The sequence below is a fragment of the Struthio camelus genome, chromosome 1 (assembly GCF_040807025.1).
Source record: "Struthio camelus isolate bStrCam1 chromosome 1, bStrCam1.hap1, whole genome shotgun sequence".
Lineage (NCBI taxonomy): Eukaryota > Metazoa > Chordata > Aves > Struthioniformes > Struthionidae > Struthio > Struthio camelus.
Genome location: NC_090942.1, coordinates 203,384,855 through 203,407,024, shown reverse-complemented (window position 1 = coordinate 203,407,024; position 22,170 = coordinate 203,384,855). Strand labels below are relative to the sequence as shown.

Below are 22,170 nucleotides of genomic sequence, written 5' to 3'. Positions count from 1 at the left end.
TGGCCTGTCACAAGGCCCCACTGCTATCTAGCTTCTCTAGCTATGTAATTTAAAGGGTTTCAGACTAGGTTAAGTAGCAGAGATTAAAGGGGTAACCTTGTCTTACACATCTGTGGAAAGCAAAGTGACTGCAACCACAGTGGGGTTCCAGATACACCCCTCCTGCGAGAGAGTTTCACTAGCAAAGTCAAATTCAAATGTACTTGCAGAATAGGTACCTAGGAAGCTGTCAGAAAGGTGTTTCTGTGTTTCTCTTGAGGCTACAATGTCATGAGACCACTTGGAAAAATTAAATCGTTCCCTTGTTTGTGAGGTAAACAATGACCCAGCTGTTTTTTAATAGCTTAACATTTTGATGCCACACCTGGTGGGGAAGATCTGTCTTTAACTACCCCAGAGCCTTGCACCTTCATGGGGTTTACCTGCCCGGAGGGCTTCCTTTAAAGCATGCAGGAACGTAGCAATACTCCTTAGTTTAAAGTATTTGAAAGCTTTTCAGCAGAATTCACCGTTAACCTGCTGATACAAATCATACATGTTTACGTTGGAGAAGACAGGTCAAAGAAATGTGTCTTACACCTGACGTGAAAGGTGACAAGATTTATGATAGGACTTGGGGGGAGTATTCCTTTTAGTCTTGGATCAGACTCTTGGAAAATCCTATGTGCTGCAGAGATTTCTTCCCTTCCTCCCTTCAGTTTAGGAAGTCTTTAGCTATTCTGGGCCTAGGGCACTGCGGACTTTGAAGCGATAGATATAAAGCTTTAAATTCATTAGAAATTCAATACAGACAGACAGGTTAAGATGGCCCGCACAGTCCTTGTGGCTGAGAAGATGCATCGCAATACTAGAATATCTGAAGGCTTCACGTCCAAGTATAAAACTGCTGCTGATTGGGTAAGTGGTGACAAATTTATGAATGACTAATGTTATTCAGCGATCTCAGGATTCCTCCCTCCCCCCTGCCAAAAAGATAAGCTAAAACAACCGATGTATAATCAATAGGAAAATATCCATGGGTGCGTCTAAAAGTATACTGTGTATAGTCAGACTGAACTTTAGTTCCAAAGCTTCTGTTTTTTTAAAAGAGATTAACAGCTGTGTCCCCAAGTACTAGTTAAATGTTTTACAAAACATGCAAATGAGATACTTTGCATGAAAACGTGCTCATTGTGGAATTCAGAACCATATGCTTAATCATTCGGAAACTAGACATAGCACATAATATTTCCCAACATGAATGCCATTTTAAGAACAAATATAGAACATTCTGCATTGAGAGTCATTCCTTTCCTAATAGTAACTAAAATTAATTTCTAACTTTAGCCATTACACAAATTAGAGGTATCGAAACTACTTGTTAACTCATTAATCTCAATTGAAAGGCCCATGAGCAAAGTCCTCGGTCAAGAGGACTGGGCCGTACTCTAGATATCTGCAAACATTAGCCTTGGTTTCACTACCAGAATGCCAACACACGTAACACTGTTACAGCTGCCCTTTTAAGGGCTGAGGGGCCGCGAGGAGAAGAAGCAACTAGGGCTGTTAACTGGGCAACACCTTTTTCAAAATATACCAAACTCTTGTAGCTCATTTTCTTTAATATTTTCTTTAATATCCTACAGCTACTGCAGGCAAAGAGACTGCCCTTCCCCCTGCTGCAAAGCACACGCAAATGCTCAGCGGGATGTCTCCCGTGAAACGGGCTGTACCGGGAAGCCAGACGCAGCATTTCCTTTGGCCTAGGGGGAAGATGCAGGAGGTGAGTCAGCTGCTGCCTCAGTTGCCTCCTGCACCATTTTCTCCAGTCTAGTTAGAAAGACTCAGGCTCTCGGTCTTGTAAGTCTGCCTGCACCTCTCCTTCGCCGTGTACATGCCTCTGCTACGGGTAAATCCCACCGCCTGCTCTGCAAACATCAGCGCGGGAACTTCCTGAAAGACTCAACTGGTTAAGTAAGGCTAGGCAGATTTTTCTGGCTTTTCTTTCAGCATCAATACTAAAATGGGAAAAAGAAAATCCCTGAAATGAAATCCCATATTTATTTGGACAACTGAGTTCACGGCAGTCCTGTTTGAGGGCCATTACTGAGTAGCAAAATTTTGAATTTCAGGCAAATAACTTAAAGTGTCAGTAAAAAAGTTAGACATATAAGGATCCTAGGAGCACAGCAAACAAGAACTTGTTTTCCTTTTCTGAACACAATATTTCTACTAATATTGACTGGCATCTCCAAACTGTAAATGAATGAGAGGTACACACTGGTCTACACACTTGACAGGGAGCATACATGGATTATATTTAACCACCAGGTTAGATATAATATAAATATAATATAATATAAATATATTTAACGTAGTGGTTAAATAAAGTTACACACCTAAAACTTATTTTCATGGGTGAGAGGCATTTTTTCATCTGCTAACAGAGACAATTTTGCGATTTCTTTGACAGATCAAACTCCTATGCAAACTGTGACAGTGCTGGACAAGTGAAGAACTATCCTAACCACCAGCTCCTGTTGCAATACCCCAGCTTTCAAAGAATACTGCCAATTTAAAAGCCATATTTGTGTGTGTTGACTTTTTACCTGTTTTGCTTGAAAGTATTACTATGACTGCTGTAAGCATTAAGAAATAAGAGGAAAAAAACCATATGCACTGACTCTACATTGTATATAGTCAGTCACTGCTTATAAAGAACTTCTTTAGTGAGAGTCAGCCATAGGTAACAAAGCAAAAAGTAAAAAAAAAAGAAGAAAAAAGAAAAACATAATTTGGACTTTGCGAAATAGAAACACAGAAAGCAGAAGAATTTCAAGACAGTTGTACTCCCTCAATTATTTAATTCTTTTTTTTTTTGGCATAGACGATACTTCTATTTGTAATCTAAGAATTGTATTAAATAATATTTTCTGGTTAAAATAATTTCAGATTTTTCAAAAGAGAATTCTGAAGATGAAATTTAAAATAAGACAAAAACAAAATTCAGGCTCAGGTATTTAATTAGCTTCCAATAAGCTTATGTGTTTATGGCTAAAACTGTCCAGCTGTATCAAAGTTTCTCAGGAAATATTATACCATAGTGTGCATTCACGCAGAATAAAGATCCTTTTCCTTTCACTGCTGTGGCAGTTAAGTCTCATTTGAGATTGGTTTTGAAGAACAGACAACCCTACTAATCCTAGCTATTTTAACCTGGTGATTGATGTAAAGATTCAAAAAAGGAGATGGCTGTTACTCACTCAAAGGAATTTCAACAGATCTCTGTGTGCGTAGTGGGAGAGCAGCACCTTCATGCAATAAAAGCCAATTTTTGTTTATGCCTAGTAAATATTAAAGCTGCTAGTAATACTGCCACTTCCATTTTTTCCCCTAGGTTGGTGAAAAACTAAAGAACAAGAGCTGGACCTACTCTTTGGAGATGCTGCTGATGCATGGTTGGTTTATATAGCAACACCTTGTACATGTTTCTTATTGAATGCTTCCAACATTAGCAGTCTCTGCCACTTGCCTACTCATCCGTTTTCAGTTTAAGACTGGAAGCAAATTCGTGGTGGGAAAAACAACCTTGAACTGCACCAATTTAAGGATGCAACAGAAGCAGTGCTGCCGATACAGGCATACCATCTCGTAGTCATAGATGAAGCTAATATTCTTCCCCCGTCCCCTGATTTACCAGCTTCTTCTGAGGTGTTTTCAGTGCACTAAGGACTCTCCCTCTCCATTTTTCAGTCTCTTCCAACCTAATGGTCCACGCTGTGGACTAGCTTGTCTCTGCGTTGGTATAGGCTGAAGGAGAGGTGAGAGCTGGCAGAGACTCCCTGGAGGTAGCTTTCACTGCTGGCATTTGCAGGAAAACAGCCAGAAGAGAGCAGGATTTACCTGCTTCCTTTCATTGAGGATATAGATTTGCCACTTGCTAATGATCTGCAGTCCAGCGAAACTTGGAATACAACTGGAAGATTGTATTCTAAGGTTCTTACTCCAGTCTAGATTTAAGCCTTTTCTTTTTGGAAGTAGACCCAACTAAAGTAATCCTTGCCTTTGTCACCTCAAAAACAGCGATTACAGTGCAAACCAACTCAAAACAGATACAGAATATAACAGCTACTGCATCCAGCAGCAATTGCCTAAAGGTATCAAGTTTAAGGTATCAATTTTTATTTGGAAAGTTGTCTTTTTCCACGGGGCAACTCAGTGTTCCTGAGTTTTTCATAAATCTACCAATTTGTCACGGATGAGTGAGGAGTGATGCACCTCACTTGTAAGAAGGAAGCAGCAAGATGTTTTATTGAGGTAAAATAGTGATTTAACAAAGTTCATTTGTAAATAAGACAGCGATTTAACAAGGGTCTATGGCAATTTCGCTTGGTTATTTACTGCGTGGAGGACAGGGTCAGATAAAAGTGTCAAGCAGACCCTCCTGTTGAGTCACGAGGTTCAGAATGGACCCCCTTGCTTTCCAAACTCCTTCTCAGAAGAGTCTGGGTGCAGCTGGATCCAATCTTAGTCCCAGACTTCGTCAACGGTTTATGTCTAAGGATTATGTGCACAATAAATCAGAAATATAACTTTGCAAAATTTGCAAAGTTTCAGTGCGCTATTAGTCACTTACCGAGGATCTGTTGCGGGTAAGGAATCTCTCGACCTCAAGGAGTAACCCTGAGAGGTGACCCTGCTCACGGGGAGATTCTGCTGTGCAACCTCCTGCCGTGCAGGAACGCTCCAGGGGCTCTGGGCTGCCCCCTGTTTATGGGGTAAGATGATTGACTCATAGTCATATCTGCAGACTAGGTGCATTTTACTCGGTGCGTGCTCAATTAGCCCCTGCCCGTGCGCTGTTTATGGAGAGGTCGGGTGGGGGGGAGCACACCATCACACTCCACCCTGTGACTACAGTCAATCCATCTTATCCTTCACAGAGTGGTGGTATGGTCACCTTTTGCCTCTGTGCCATAAACAGTATATCGATAATTGATGTGCTTACAGGTCCACAGCAACCAAATAGTTTTAGCACAAAGTATTGCTCATTTATACGTCTTGGGTGGCTGAATTCAGGTTATTTTTTGAAACAGAGGCTTACAGAAACTTATGAAGTGACTACGCAGTAGTAAAATACATTAATTACACAATTTCATCAGGAGATTCAGAAGTGAAGAACATTTTTATTCCCCAGCTGGAAAGCAGAGTTGACATATCATGCTCTTTCATTTAATTGAAACACCAGCACTGATACTTACATATCCATCTAAAAGCTCTGAAAAAATAACAAACTTCACAGAAAATACGACAGCGCCTTCCAAAAGAAAATAATAAACGTATGTCTATTTCATACCTGGAATATTGTTTCATTTCCAGCTGTTTTCAAGTCATCTTGCTTCCCAATGATTCTCTGAAGCTGTATGTGTTTAAACATGATAAAACACAAGAAAACTGTAAGTTTGGTCTTACGAGAGTCTCCTTTTTCAGAAACTTGTATTAATTTCACCTTTTCTTAACTATAAACTCAATATGTTTCTGCAAGTTTCTCTAGTCTTGACAAAGTATTTGCATACTTAAGGATATTTTGCTATTTGAGGCACACTTTTCCCTAGGAATGTCTAATCTAGTCTGGTTAATACAGCCAAGCATTGCATATCAAACTGTCTCTCTACTTGCTTCCCAATGCTTACTCTATTTTTAGAAGAGATTCTCTTCTATTAGAAGATTTTTCTCTCAGCATTCACTCCATAAGATCTTGAAATTCAGAGGTAGTCTTATCTAGGAATATTTGGGGAATAACATAGTTATTCTGTGATTTTCACACTGTCCTCCTAAACGTCTTCACATAGCTCTTAAGGGACAAGATCTGCTAAACATGAGAAACGTCTGTTTAAATCATGTACTATACAATTAACAAAAATTCTTATTTAATCAAGTAAGCAAACATATTTTCAGAACTGGCAATAAGCAGAATACAGTCTCAGTTTCCCCTCCACCGCACAAAGAAACTAATATTGAATGAGATAGCTAACAAGATTTTAAGAAGTATTGAAATGACTTAGATATTTAAAGATTAAACGTCCACTCTCCAAAATAAGGCGTTGAGGAAATACTGAGAGTGCACTGATTTGTAGCTTATTATGAGCAACTTAAGGATATCTTTCTGAAACATCCTGTGCTGCAAGCTTTTATTTACGACTGTATTTTAGCTGAAGAAGTCAACATTGTCACAAGGATGAGTGATTTAACATAGTACAAGGTATACCCACCTTTCACAGATATTTGTATGACTCCTCAAATGGACAGCAAAAATGAAAGAACAAGGGACTTATTACATTTAAGGTATAGATATGGACCTAAACACAACACACTGGATTCAAAGTCTTTAGCAAAGAGGCTTTTAAAGCTCAGGGTTTGTGAAGCTGCTGGTTTGCTTCTCAAACATTTCTGACTCATTTCTCACAACGTCCATTACAATGGGGAAGAAATTCCACGACCAAATGGACATAGCCATTACTTTGTAGGTTTTTCAAATCTGTTCTTAGGACCTTTTTTTTTTTTTTTCTTTTTTTTTGTCATATTGTTGAGAGAAGCAATATGGGCTTGTAAGCAGTGGGTAGGAAAGAACTCTGTTTACTGTTCATGTTGCCACAGGTCTTCCCTCAGCCTTCACAGTTTGACTAATTGCTTTTTCTTTTTTTCTTCTTCTTCTTCTTTTTTTTTTTTTTTTTTTTTACAGTCTCAGTCTTTCTCTTCCTAACAATTTTTTATTTTTTAAATAGCATGCCTTGACAGTACTTATCAAAAATAAAGTCTAAATCTGCCACAAAACAATTAAACAGTACTAGTTCCTCCTAATTTCTCAAAAATCTTTTTATTTTTAATCATTACAAAACAATTAACAAGTATTTCAAGGACAACTGAATAGCACTATATATTTCTTGATAGCAAAATAGCAATATAGAGCTCTGGATAAAAACACAACCGTTCATCCATATTCACACTGAAAAATTACACTTTTCTTACCTGGAAAATCCATCTTTTGGTCACACATGAAAAATACAGTTTCAAATACTTTCCAAACCTTTTATCTTATTGAAAAGACAAAATATGATTTTTCTGTCGGATTTTACTTTTAAAGGACTCTTTAGAAAATCTGTAGAGAATTTTAAAGAACCCAGACACACAATATAATTTTTCTTGTAAGTGTTCTGGAAGATCTAACTTATTGTTTCTTGGACTGTATATAAATCCTTATGATTCTTGAAACTATTCCTTGGGAAAAAAATGATGATAATTTCCAGTAGTTTTAATACTTTTTCCAGCACAATGAGGCAACTACTCACAGGGGGATAAGAATTCTGCCCTCCAGCAACGGACTCTAGTATTTAACAGCTCCATGATTCTTTTCATCCCATAGTAGCATTCATCTGTGTTTAATATTTATATCTGTTACCACTGTTACACTAATGGCTAATTTGAAGAGAATGAGGCATATCATACATAACTGATGCCTCTTTGGTAAAGAAACATATAAAGTAGTAATGTTTTCAGAAGGAGACGAGAACTGGTAGAAAGGATATGTCTTTCTTAGGGGGGGGGGAAAAAAAAAAAGATATTTTATCTTTCAGTTGTTTAAGAGACCCTAGTGCTTGTGCATGCTCTAGGACTGTACAGGCTCTCTACACCTCTAGAGCTGCTGACAGTTCAGACTGCTGGTACATTCAGTCTTAGATGAACCTCTACATTTTTTATTGTGCTATCTGCTGTACAACTGTACAAAAACAGTCTATTAACAGAGATTAAATCACACAGCTTTTTTATGTGTGATCAGAGCTACCCTACCTCCATTCCCAACAGTATGGAACGGTTGTTAATTTTCCTTAAAAATCTTTCATCAGAGTTGGGGGGAATTCCTTATTCCGATCCTTATTGGGGATTTCTGGACCTTTGGTAGCCCTATTCTTGATGGCAGGTCTGAGATTAATAGGCACGTATTATTACGTGCACTAGTGTCAGATCCCTCAGCAAGGGATGTACGTGTCTGGAAGCCCCCCTTGTCAAGTTTCATGTCGACGTCATGGAAGCATCAAGTTTACAGAATTATCTTCCTGTCCTCACAAAGATGCAGATAAGTCTCAGAGGAAGACCTCTTTGCAGTCTGGCAGGGGCCGATTAGAGGATGGTGAGTAACATCTGAATGTGCCATTTCTACCAACTTCATCCTGAAGTTGCAAAGCTAAGCAAGAAATCCTTGTAGATGTCTATCTCCAAGTAGAGATTGTTGTGATTCTGGGCCCTAATCCTGAAATAAGGTGTGATGTCGCTTGTATTTTGGGTATTTGCCACTGAAACATGGATGAAGGAGAAATTAAAAAGAGACTAGCTTGAACAAAAAAAGGTAGGGAGGAGGTAACAAGAGCAGGCTGGGAAAGGACAGACCGTTAACCCCTGCCGGAAAAGAGAGAAATCCACCCAGGAAGGCGACGAAGGACAGGAGAAACTCTCCCCTTTAAAACATGGAATTGCATTCAAGTTCTCTGTTCTTGACGTTAGCAAAGAGCAGTGAAGCTACTGGGAAATCAAGCATCTCACGCCCTCAGCGGCTGGTCTAAATAGACCTGAACAGCCTGCCTTCACCACCTGCTGCAAGCACTAAGGACTTGGGTTGTGGAGGCAGCCTGCTGCCCTTCTCCCTTTCTTGAACGATTCACATGATATGACTTGTGCCTCACTGGCAGCTTCCAGTCTTCACATTGAGCGCTGAGATTACAGTGCGGAAAGAAAATAAGGAAGAGAAAAGATGTTCCCAGACTGTGCGTTTCAAACATGGTTCAAACAAGAGCTTTCTGATAAAGAGTACAAAAATTAACACAATCAGAAAGGAAAAGAAAAATATTTAGGCTGATTTATTTGATCACATCTGTGGTGTCCAAATCAAGGAGGAACAAAGCACAAGCGTAAATTGCCTCAAAAGTTGTACTTTCTTTTGAGAGTACTACCATCGCCTTTGCCAGTGTGTTGAAGTGCTTGTACCACCCTCACGCACTGCCTCTGTCTCGTCCTGCCTTTACACGACAAGTCAACCTGGGACAAGCAGGGAGCCAAGCCCCGGGCTGCTGCCTGCCGGCTCCCTGGCGCGCTCTTGGCTTGGGCCATCCGGCACTCCACCTGCAGTGCCGGGATCTGCTTCGGGGGATAGCTCATGCCAGGCTAAACGGCAATAGGGGTGAGGCTAAGCCATATTTAATTCTTTCCATAGTCCTCCAACCCCGTCCCCATAAGCTTTAAACGCTGTAACACCCTCACATGCCTTCACGCTATCCTCCAGACCTTTCAAGGCAAAAAAAAAAAGATTATGTCTAATGGTCAATGAACACCACATAGGGCCATCAAAGATCCAGGGCCAAGGTCTATGCAGTGTGGATTTGTCTCATCTGTGTCATTGTACTCAGGGACAGAGAACGGTCCCTGGCCCCGATTCATTTATCATTTTAAGATTCAGCCAGAGAGTCTGCGTCAAACTGAGCTCTGCTGGACAGTAAAAAAGCCCTGCTGAAGTCTGGGTAGGCAGGAATCTCTGCTGAAGAGCATCTCAAGCTTGACGGCAAACAAGTCTTGCCTAAGACATCTGTCCTTAAAGCCTTTCTCACAAACTGATAGTTAAAGACTAGGCGGCAAGTTATGAAATAATTTCTAGCGTTTGTTTTGAACAAGGACAAGAGGAAACCTGCTAGGCCAAGACATTCCTGCTGGATTTCATTAAGCATACAAGCTCATCTCTCAAGTGGTGGGAAAAACTTCTCCCAGATGATCTGGAATCAGGTAAAATTATGAAATTAAATGGAGCTGGGTCAAGAAGACAATGAATATTTTCTCCTTCTTTCATAACATTACAGAAACTGCATTAAATGTGATCAATCTTCCCGAAAAACCAATTCAAAACAGTCACATTCCAAGGTATCTTCCAAGACGCAGTCTCTTAGTCATTAATTGAAAAAGAGAAGATAATATAATTGCTGGCTCAGTCTGTGCGATACTGTACAGAACCACCCACCACGTGACGAACGAGACTGTCTCTGTGTGCCAGAGTTGTGAAAGCAGACAAGACAAACTACAAACCCAGGAGAACAGTTCAGCTGCATTTTCCTGAGATGTCAACTGTCACAAGACAAATGACGGATTAGCCAGACAATTTACTGATTTATTAAATATACAGAAACTTCCTACGAAGCATTACCTAACTACAGCATACAAAGATTAAGAGAAAAACACACATTTTTTTCCAGAGTCTTCCATTCCCAAAGCTCTATTTTTAAATGTAACCTTGAAAAAATCAAGTTGCGCTTTAAAATAGTCACCTATCATAAATGTTAAATAAACAGTCATCTCATGACTTGCTCAAACCCTGTGGGACTTCTTTGAATTTAACAATTCTCTTGAGTTGAGACTGCAATTTATAAGTTTTTTTTTTAAACTACTCTGCTTTAGTTAATTAATATAACTTATAAAGGACATGCAAAGAAAGTAACAATGTATCTAACTTCAATAATTTTCATTTATTTTGCTTGGCTCTACAGGAATCAAATTATTTTTTAGTGATCTGTGCTTTTTCCCTCCTCTTGTGATGACGTGCTGTTGCGAATACTGGCTAATTCAATTAGAATTAACTGAAATGGGAAATGAATATTAATTATGTGGTTTAACGTATGCTTCCCAAAGACAGTTGTACTATACTGCTGTAAGATTCTCTCTAGTTGTTTTACTGACACAGTACCTCCTTAAAGGAAGCACTGCTAAAATGGCATTTTGGTGTCGTGACGCTACAGGCAGCAACACTCGCAGCTGCTTTCATGGACTTATTCTCCCCAGAATATACTATTTTCCAGATGAACTATACAACTGTAACAGACATGTTTCAGTGATCAACGATTGTTATTGTCTGATAACAATTCACTCAGGTTTTATCAGGTTTACAGGTTAAAAAAAGAAAAGTTTAAAAAGTATAGTAAAAACCGATTCTTTTTAATCAGCAGAATAATTAATGCAGCAAATGCTGAGAGTAAGTTATCTTGCAGCTCGATTAGAGGCTTCTGGGAATACTGTCTTGGGAAATGGTCTCATTTCAAGCATTGTTTTCCAAAGTCAGAAAGTCTTCCTTTACTAAGTCTGAAAGCAGTTTAAAAATATTTTAAAATATTTTCAAGTATGACTCATCAATTGTAATCTTGCTAAGACACAATGCACTGAAAAAAAGAGCTGTCAGTGCAAAAGACATGCTAACAACTACTGTGTTATTAATTCAAAGTTTAAGGCTACCAAAATACACATACAAATCTTTGGTATTCTCCTCAGTCAAGCAGGTTCATTTTTATCAAGCTTTACATTCTACTGGTTCCCTAGAGCTGTCACATTAATGACATTCTTTAACATTAGCCTCGTGACAGAAAATAAATCTGCACTATATGACAGCGGTCATTTCGGCTTCTTATAAAATCCTCTCTCTAGTCACCTCTGAGATGAACGAAGGAGCTGAATGAAGAGGGGAGTCTATTAAAAATTTTGTTTGTTAATTTTACTTTCTACTTTTGACATGAAATATTAAAAGTAAATAGTTTCCCGCTAAATGCTTAAAAGTTTTATTAACTGTATTATTACTCCTGCTCCTCTCTAGATCTTCAAAGTAGGAGCGTTCCTTTTCATTTTAGGACGATTTTTTCAGACGATTATTTAAATTAGGTCAAGGGATTAAGGGATCTACAACAACTTCTATATTCCCAGCAGCAGATTTTTTAGGTACAAATCAAAAGTAACATTTACAAAAGATGATTCAAATATGATAACGATTTCTATAGCAATGCTTTTTTTTTTGCATTCCTTTCCTATAAACTGTTTTAGCAAGGATGTGATCACAGACTGGATGGATAGACAGCCTTGAAGAATTTAACACATTCTTCATTTAGCAAATATAACCTATGGAACTATCTAAATGCTTTAAAAATCAATATGCACATAAGTACACATACCTTAAAAAATTCTTTCTTCTCAACTTGTTCATTGCCATCTATATCCAACATTTTAAAAGCAATGTGAAATCCAGTCTGTGGTTCTGCAACAAAGGGCAAAAAAACTTTATTTTGTATACACACAGACACACACGCTCACACTAGCACATAAATATTTAATATAAAAAGAACACTGCCTACTGATTCAGTTCTCCATGATTCTGCACATACGTCATACTTCCAGTAAAGCATACGTACCGTACACAGTTATAAGCAAACATTTTAAAACACCTTTTTACTACTACTTAGGGGATATTTAATGCAAAGGCAAAACAAGAGATGCCAGCAGTGCCTAACCACATGGATGTATGTACCTTTGCTCTCAACTACTGTGAAAAAGGTGCATGTGTTACTGTCCTGGGCTTTCTCGGATACTCCCTGTAGATTTCTCCATCTCTGGCTACTTCTGCAGTCTACCTCTAATAGGTGTCTTAGAGCTACGTTTCAGCTGAGAAAACTGAGAAGTGCCGTGAGAAACTGGTAATTTTTCCCTAATCGCTTGGAAGAGCTAGCATAGCGCTCTGCCGTGCAGGACTGCACACCGCTGTTTCCGGCCTTCGCTGTTCCAGAAACCAAGGACTCACCTTGTCCTCACGGCAGCTCTCTCAGCTCCCACTGCGCCGGGCAGCCCCACGGCTTGCTTTGTTTGCCTCCCTTCCCCTTCCTCCCTCAAAAATGTACTCAAACGTTACTGAAAAGTAATCAACTACCCTTTCTGGTCTTTTTGCCAAAAGCATGATTTTTATATATACATCTTCCCATGAGGCTGAATTTTTAGGGAGTTTTGCAAAAGTTTACATTGCTTTTCCTTCACCAAGTGGATGCTCCTTTTCAACACAAGATTTCGGTGAGTTTTGTGTCTTGCAGGCACTATAAGAAACGAAGTCTTTTGAGTTCTTTCCCACAATTTCCTGACCTTACTTTACTTACACGAGGTGACCTAGCTCACTAGCAAGCCCACAGAGGAGTAGCGTGCTGCTGACACGCATTCACGCTTCACTGCGGCAGCAAGCACTTATCCCCGTAATTTCTGGAGCGGGTGAACTAATTTCACAACGCAGTCAAGCCAGGCATGCATATAAGAGCCGTGGAGTTATCTTCTCTAGAGAACATTCATGTTTCCAAGAACAATCTTGGACCCACCATGGAGTAAAGCAGCATCTCTACGGAACATGATGCCCTCAGTATTTTTATTTTGGAAGTACTTTCTTCTGGTTCTGTCCAGTATTGCTCGAAGTACTTTTTTTTTTTTTTTTTAAAATAAACAATGTGGCAGAAATGGAGCCTTTCTGCAAAGGAAACAACTTAAGAAATACCCTGTTCTTTTTAAATGATAACAACAAGATGGTTGAACAAAGTATTATATTTACATTTTAGAAACAGCTACATCTTCAGCAGCCAATTAATGTTCTCTGTTAAGTAACTTTGTGATGTAATGATATTTTACAAATACCATTGCAATCTACATAGCATAGCTCTTTGCCAGCAACTGGGTCACAATAATTAAACCGGCTTTATTTCCATGGAAATGCCACATTCTAAATTTTGTGTTACTGGTACAAAAGCAAGAAGAGCCTATCCTATACCATATTTAGAGAATAAAAGTAATTGATGTATTTGATAGTAATTTATACCATCTGTGTTGAAATTTTCAGATAAGAAAGCTGTTACTGAAAATATAGGACCTAAAGCTGCTTATAGTGTTCAGAGATGACATACTTATCTGATATGATGCAACGCCAATGGTATGCATTCATAAAACAAGTATGGTTCAAAGAATACCTCGGATATATTTGTATTTAATTAGAATCAGGCAAAATTCCAAAATGTGAACACAAGAGCTTCATCTTAGCTGTGGCTGCAGGGTGCTTCCCCTGCAACCCGTTCCTGCTTTTACCAAACTGTCAACTTTTGTGACTGGCTAATTGGAGCAAGCTTTTAGCAAAGGTGACAACTGCAGTTCCTGAGCTCATTCACCAAGCAGGGCTTTACCAGAAGTTCCATTAACCAACTTCTGAAAATGAAATTCAATACTGCACTGAAAGAAGAAAGATAATCATGACACAAGGCACCCAGCGCGGAGAACGGGGGATTGCAGTGGGCAAAATAAAGCCTTTGTCTGCCACAAAAATGCATTTTTCAAGTTCAGCGTTGTTACACAGATACTGCTTTTATATGCAAGGCAGCACGGTCTGGTCAAAAAAGTACTAGAACCGCGACTCGGGCAAGTGGGTGATTCTTTTCGTGTTTGCTTATTGGTCTGCTGGTGATTTAGAAGAACTCATTAAAATATTAAGAGCTTCTCTGAAGAAAGCCCCCCAGTAATGCTCACTAGAAAGAGAAATAGGTTATGCAACTGCGGGCTGACTGGTATGGGGTACGTACTAGAAAGAGGTACTAACACTTGTTGACATTAGTTTTCAAGCCGCTCTGTATGATAACCCCTCGTGTAACTAAAGCAGTAACATTAGCACTGCATTTTTATCCTGCACAAGAAGGTCCCTTTGTTTTCCAGTTCAGAACATTCCTATGTAAATTCCCTGAAACATAATATTCTTTGATAGTTTGAAGAAGTGAACCAACTTGCTGCGATATTGCTTCAATTCTCTAATCGTTTCAGCCAATAAATCAGCATGATTTTACTTTCAGCCACCACAGATTTTTAAAGAAACAGATTCTACAGCATCCATTTCTGCAACTTTAATTAGTATCTTTTTGAAGCTATAATGAGGTAATCTTTTTTTTTCTTTTTAAAAAGGATTTTTCTGTTGCAACAATCAATTTTTAATCAGTTTTAGGACTGGGCTAGACTCTTATTTTGCTTCTGATGTAAAAAACACTTGAACACGTGGTATACCCACGTTCAGTTATCTGCAGCCCTGGACAATCACTACTGGTTGGGAAACAGTATGTTTACATGGTAAATGGTAATATGTTATATTAACATACGGTAATATGTTATATTCATGCTATATATGCTATATAACATTCTGCAGTAGCTGAAGTTTCTTAAGGGATCACCCTTCATGCCATGTCAAACGCACTGATGCAGTTCCACTGAGAAGCGACATAAGTTGTAAAAGGACTATCTATATTGTACAAAAGTTGTATATTGAAGGCTATTATCCATTAAGGTTGGACATATTCTCCGAGCTCTCTGGAGACGGTATCCAGCACCACTTGTTGGCGCTTCATCCGGAGAGGGTGACATTCTACAGCAAGGACAATTTGTCAGTTTGAGCCCCTCACATGGACCTTGCAGTCATGGAAGTGATGAGGCTCCAGCATCTAAGGCTCAGCTGTCTTTTGGGGCAAGAATAACTGTTTCCTTCCTTCCTTCCTTCCGTCCATTGATACCATGAAATTTAATATGCCTGGTTTTGTCACTCGCTTGAAATGTTAGACCTGTGCAAGTCAGTCAAAGGAGACTGGGTTACATGGATGTGCATCTGGTCTGTGTCACTACTAGTTACAGAGCTCACTGTGTAATGCTCTTGTACACATCTTACTCCAAATCTCTGTATACTCCAGCTTCACCTGCAATTCATCAGACCAGCACAGGGAGGTGGCAAGCATGGACTGCAGGGGCAGAATAAGCATGGGTGAGGAAACTTAGAAGATCCAAGATTACTGCCTCACACAAGCCAAAAAATACCTACTAGTCAGTGATAAAGCAAGTTGGCTTCTTTTGAAAGCTTGCGCTCTTCTTCCATGCTCTCTTTTATAGCTGAATGCTATAAATGCTGCAAGAACAGGCTATAGATTCAGGGCTGACTTGTACAGAAGCTGCCCAAACTTTTCTTCTCTGCGCCCATGACAAAACATGAGCTTCACACCTCTTAGCTCAGGAGGGCTGAGAGTTTGGCTACTGAAGTTACCACACAAAAAAGGTTTAAAAAAAGCACCGGAGAGAAAAAGGAAGGAGGTAAAGGAGGGGGAAAGGAATACATACCAAATACCTGGAGGAAATAAGTCAACAGGAACCGAGAAATGAAACAATTGTTTAAAAAGTCAAACAAAAGGATGCAGAAGTCTGTTGTCTACGTATATCATCCGTTATATGTCCAAACACACAAATAACAGGCAACAACCTTTCACACACTGCAAAGTTTTTTATATCATTGCATGAGCTAGAATGTTAACGTTTCATTGTCCCACATGACTAAAACTACTATCCAGAAGACACATTACTTTATCTTCCCCACTGTTGTTCTTCTCCTTACTACGTGGTCCCTCTTCCAATGTCTCACTCTCTCAAAGTCTCTTGAAGGATTTTCCTGATCCTGTGGTGCAGGATTTGACAAGATTTTTGAAGTGACACTGTTGACCAGTGACGACACTATGAAACTAAGTTGCAATCAATTAAAGTTATATCCCTTTATATTTATGTCTTATCACTCTCTATATAATAGCTTTTTAAGTTGGACTATAATATAGAAATTTAGAAGTTAAAAATATCAGAAAAAGTTCCTGAAAAGTTGTGAGTAGCTGAGTATTTATGCATAGGCTCTTTAAACATGTAATACTTACTTGTAAGGATTGTCAGCAGAAACAGGTACTCTGCATATGAGATCAAACCTGAAATAAAATAGTAAAAAATAACTTGCAAATAATATATATATGTATAGCAAGACTTGAAAAATCAGATATTTTAAACTGAAAAAAGTAGATTAACATCATACTAAATAGCTTAAAGAAAGCGTCTTTAATTGTTATTTAATAAAGTCTTGTCTTCTGCTTTCAGCTTTCTGAAGGTGAAATTCCCTATCAAGAGACTCAGCAATGTTCACGTCTAATCGAGAAAGTTAGGTTTATTTGGTACTAATAGAAGGCCTGCACTAAATCTCTGGATTTTTACTGAAAACATTCAATGTTTATACAAAAGACAAATAAATTAAATGTGCTTTGTCACATTTAGTACCTGGGAGGAGAACTACTCTAACGTCACCCTGAAGGATCAAAGTACTCCATCCCCTGGCAGCCTTGAGAAGGCGGAGAAGAGCTTCCCTCTAATTCTCCAGGGGAACATGGCAACACGCAAAGCTGCCAAGCTGCTAGATCGCGCTGATAGTACTGCTGGGCCGCGTGCCAAAAGGAGCCTCTCTCTCTTTTTTTTTTTTTTTTAAATAGGAACATGTCCTTTCTACAAGGTGAAAGTATTCCCCCCCCCCTTTTGAAGGAAAATTCCAGTGTTTTCCTTTGAAATACCGCCTCAAATGAAAAGCCTGAACAAACACAAAGACGTGATAGTGTCAAAATAGAGCGTACAAGCTAAAGATAGAGGATGCCTAACGAGGATGGTTAAACAACAGAATCTGAACCATCTGCCCTGCGATAAGGCTTGAAGAAAAAAATGTAAAGAGCTTTTTTATAAACTGCTTTTCGAAATAACAGGGCTACTTCTAATTTGTGAACTAAACATTGTATAACACCGAAGCTGCTTAAAATGATGAAGTTTAGACATGCCTATCTGTGCAAAGATAAACAATTTTTTATAATTTACATTTAGTTAACTGACAGATAAGGAATCCATTTAAGCTTCAGTGATAAACAATTAACTTCTGATTAATTACCGTATAGAGCCAACAGCATTTGTATTTGGTTTCATATAGTGCTTTAACATTTACTGTTTTAAGTGCCAGGGTTTAGAAGTAGTAAATTGCTGAATGCAACAGCCTGAATATCTGAGAACAGGTCCTATCTAAAGAGGGGTCTAACGCTGATCCTGCTGCTGTTTCACTGTGGCTCTATGGGCTTCAGTTTTCCTCTCCCTTAAGTAGGGTTATTCATCCTACCATCCAGGACGCAAATCATGTGCAAGTCAGCACAATACTACAATCATACAATACACTATGCAAATAAAAACACTTTTATCTCAATTAGTTTTGCTTACAAGTTTCAGGATCATTGTCACATCAACAGACTAATATAGTCATTAAAGATGTAAATTATTATTTGCATTACTGTAAAACTTGGAGACGCATTCCTAGACAAGGTATCCAGGATTTCTACAAATGCACAAACAGGCAGAAAAAGAATCCTTATCCCCACTTTTTTAGCTTATATGTTCAGTTATAAAAGCGTGTAAGATAAAACAGGGGAGGAAAAGAAACCAAGCTGAACAGTGTGACAGAAGCGACCAAGATGCCTTCTCTCTAATTTTGTTTTGTATGTGTCACAGCAAAGGAATGTTTAAAAAAAGAACATAAAGTTAGGCAAGGAGGTAACTTTGCAAATCTATACCGAAAAAAACCTCTCAAACTTGGACAGCAATAGGACCAATACAAAGATCCCTGATGACCTGGAAAGGGAAGACAGGTAGCTTATGCCAGATAGGGCAGAGAAAGGAGAGCCTAGTGCTGGGATATAATAGAAGAGATGACGCACTCAAAGGAGTGAACTAAGAAAAACATCTTCATCAAACTATTTGAAAGTATATTAGCAAGGCACATTATGCTTATTAAAGCTGGAGGGAAAATAAAGTTGTAATCCTTGAGATACAAAACGCAGAGAGCTTGGGGAGTTTGAGCTATATGGGCGGACGGAGAAGACCACATCTTCGAAAATTTTGCAGAAAGAATGTGCACGCATTATACAGAGATAGTAGGATCTAAGGAAAGAGCAATTTAACGACAATACCCTGCTTCTGGGCCCAAGTGAGAAGCGTGATGGCACTATTCACTCTAATTGCAGAGGGCTGGAAAGGAGAGGCTTGGAAGAAATGACAGGGTGAGAGAGACTATTTTGGTCATATTATCTTAAGCTAATTGAGAAGTCACTACAGTGAAATAGGTAAAAAGGTAAAAAGTGTTAAAAGATGTTAAAAATTCTCTTGATTGTTTTTTCAAACCTTGTCTCAGTGCCTTACAGAAAAGTCACAGCATGTTTGACATTTTCTGGCAGATTGATCATACCAAAATCAGCATATACCTGGGCTGAACGTGAGATAAGATTTTTTTAACCTGTGGATTTAATTCCATGAAAATCCTTCTCATAATTTTACTGTCCTTTTGCTACTTTTAGTGAGATGTGTCCAATTTATCTTATGCACACAGTAAGTTAAATACTTTGTTAATTTTTTTATTCTGAAGTTACTCAAATTTTACATTTAAAAGGTGCAACAAATAATAATAAAAAAGAAAGAAAGTTTAATTTATGTCCAAGCAAAATTAAAAAGATAAAAACTGCACATACTGTTGAATGATTCAGTACACTTGTAACCAAGGTTAACCTGCCTTTAGCACTAGCAAAAATATTGTAATCTAATCCCTATCCCTTCCTGGAAAACTCTGTCCTCAAACTTCAGGGCAAATGTTGACAATAAAATATTCTTATTGCTGAATAAACCATAAATATACTTGCAGAATATGACATGAATTTTAAAACTGCCCACTAGAAGGCAGAATTCCCTAGCTTTAAGTTTTACAAACTGGATGGATGACAACATTCTCTATACTAAATATTTAAATAACAATTTGATGGTAGTTAAAATAATCTCAGCTGAACAGTGGAACAGGTGTAGATTCATTATTTTGGTACTTGTAAAAGCCATATTTAAAATATATAAACATTTATAGCCTTTTAAATGTAATAATGGATCTTAAGACAAAAGCATCAAAATCACTAGGGAGGCGTCATGACCAAAAACGGTTGGAATTGCATGTGTTGCAGACGCACATGGGTGACTGCATCGAATGTTCCTGCATCACCTCAGACTCCTGCTGGATTTTGGGAGGACAGAGTGCATGGTCCCACAATCTTAAACAACAGAAGATCCACACTACAGAACGGCAACCACTACAAAACCATTACAAAAAGAGAGGCTTTACAATAGCAGTGAGAGGGAAAGAATATCTAAGAATTACAGACTGGGAATCCTTTAAACCCTATCTAAAATTGCCCTGGGAAAGCACATCATGATTAGTAATTTGAAAAGACAAGAGAGTGAACATTCAACAAAAAAATCCAGCCTTTCCTAGGATCGGATAAAACTGTTCAACACATTCAGAGATATTACAGGTCGACAGGGTATTTCGCCCAAGGAGGGAATGTCGGCAGCCTCAACGCTGCACAGACAGACTGAAAGAGAGCCGAAACCTTCTGCTCCATCTAGCCGTGAAGGACAAAGACTGTGGGCTTGGCAGGAGTGGACAGGAAAGCAAGCCAGCTTGCTGAAGACCTGTCCATGTCTGCACCACGTTGCAAGATGTGAGCCCTGTACGGAAGGGGCCATGAGGCTGTGGGACAGGTTAAACACTGGACTGAGATTGAGGGCTACTCTCCTGTCACAAGCTACCATCCATGCCCACGGGTCTCCAGGGCTTGTGCCGGCCAAGGAACGGTAGCTGTGGAAAGGCACCTTTATTTTCCAGAAAAGTCCACAGGATAAGGGATTCAGACCAAACTCTACGAAACAGAAAGTCTGTGAATAGAGACTGTGGGACTTTCTCCATAGCTAATTTAGTTTGGAGATTTCGGTCTTTGTTATTGATGAAATGGTTAATTACTCATTTATTTGGTTTTCCTTGAGCCTCTTGCTTGTTTTTGCCTCCATCCATTAATTTATCATAATGAAGTGTTTATTGCTGTTCTTTAATTCCCTGTTGTTATACAAGCAATAGCTCCCAGAGGTTTGGATTCCCCTTCCACAGCCAGATTTCAGGCTGAAACAACCCCAAGCACCTGGGTTTGCGAAGGCCCCTGAGGTCCTTGAAGAGGGAGGAATCAGTTCCCTGCTCTTGGAACCAGGAACACCACTTTACATAACCAGATATAAATTTTATCTTTAGTCTCAGTTTCAGTGCATTTCAATTCTATAATGAAACAGCAGTTTACTAATAACAAATCTCAAAAGTGCATTTTGTATTGAAGTCACCCTCTTAGCAACTGGCTATAGATTGCTGCCTCTTTCAGCGCCCTTCTCTACTTGAAGTAGGTTTTCTGATTTCTTTCCTGCATCCTACATGCACCTCAGAGAGCTTTCAATGCCCAGCTCTGCCTCCTTACTCCTCCTTCTGTAACTGAGAGCTTTGCCAAGGGGGCAACTCCTGGCTAGATACAATTCAAATGAATTCAAATTCATAGAAGCTTATTTAAAAATATATTCATTTCAAACTACACAATGAGATCAAGAGTAAGATTATTTTTCAGTGCTGTGTGCCTTGTTACCTTTATCACCAAGCTCTCTAAAAAAGGTCGGTCCAGGTTTAGCTTTCATAACGTTTACCAGTGCAGCATCTACGTCCTTTAAAGACAGAACCAAAAAATATAAAATCAGTTTTGAAAGAGGAGTCCACTTGGTTGAGTATCAGAAAGAATGCAAGTTCTTTTGAAGAACGAAAAGAACATTTTGCTTACCTTTTTTGTCAGTTTCTTGGCTGAAGCTTTACCTATAATTAAAAAAAAAAAAATCATTATTGAATAACAAACTCTGACTTTAAACTTTGATCATGTTCTGTGGCATTTCTTCAGATTTTTATGGGAAAATACCAAGTAATACGAAACAGAATATTTCGTAGTGGGCAGGTTGTTTCTAATTCCCACAATGATCAAGAAAGGACAACACTTTAAAATAATATGAACAGCCTGTTCAAATGTTCTCGCAACCTAGGTGAAACCACAAGTCACTCAATTATCTATGACTATCTTGCTAGTGTGAGTTTGAATAGTATGGACTACAAATGTGCTCTATATTCCCACATCAGGTTATGCAGTAAGAAAAATAACTGCATTGTTTACAAAGGGATTTGCACGCACACATAATACATCTCCAAACAAAGGGTGAGTATGCAAAAGCTAAAAAATACAAAAAAAAAAGTGAAGGAAAAATGGCATGTTTCTATTAAGTAGAAGTAAACTGAACACCTCTTCCTCCTGAAACAGCATCAGATGAAACCATACAAACTCATAAGTGTTCATCAGCAACAGCAGGCTCAAGTCTGCACTCAGATAGGGAAGTCGCTGGGGGCAGTATAAGGTCGTACTCCTGTGCAAGTCACCAGCGTGAGGAGCTGCGCCATATTTTATCCATGGAATGCTTCAGCTGGTTAGATGGGACTGTAGCAATTCTGTGGTCACATTGCAGAGGGAACTGTTTTCCACTTCTCAGTCTACTGCCCCTTCG

The 22,170-nt window shown here is 38.9% G+C and overlaps 1 protein-coding gene across 1 annotated transcript in view; it reads right to left on the bottom strand.

Moving 5' to 3' along the window:
- Window positions 1-22,170, bottom strand: part of MICU2 (mitochondrial calcium uptake 2) — a 158,392-nt gene that overhangs the window by 21,473 nt on the left and 114,749 nt on the right. Inside the window, exons 3-7 of the mRNA XM_068933304.1 lie at window positions 21,405-21,436; window positions 21,216-21,291; window positions 16,578-16,625; window positions 12,009-12,091; window positions 5,336-5,398 (exon numbers count right to left, since the gene is read on the bottom strand). Coding sequence (XP_068789405.1) covers window positions 5,336-5,398; window positions 12,009-12,091; window positions 16,578-16,625; window positions 21,216-21,291; window positions 21,405-21,436 — 302 coding nt within the window. The remainder of the gene's footprint in view (window positions 1-5,335; window positions 5,399-12,008; window positions 12,092-16,577; window positions 16,626-21,215; window positions 21,292-21,404; window positions 21,437-22,170) is intronic.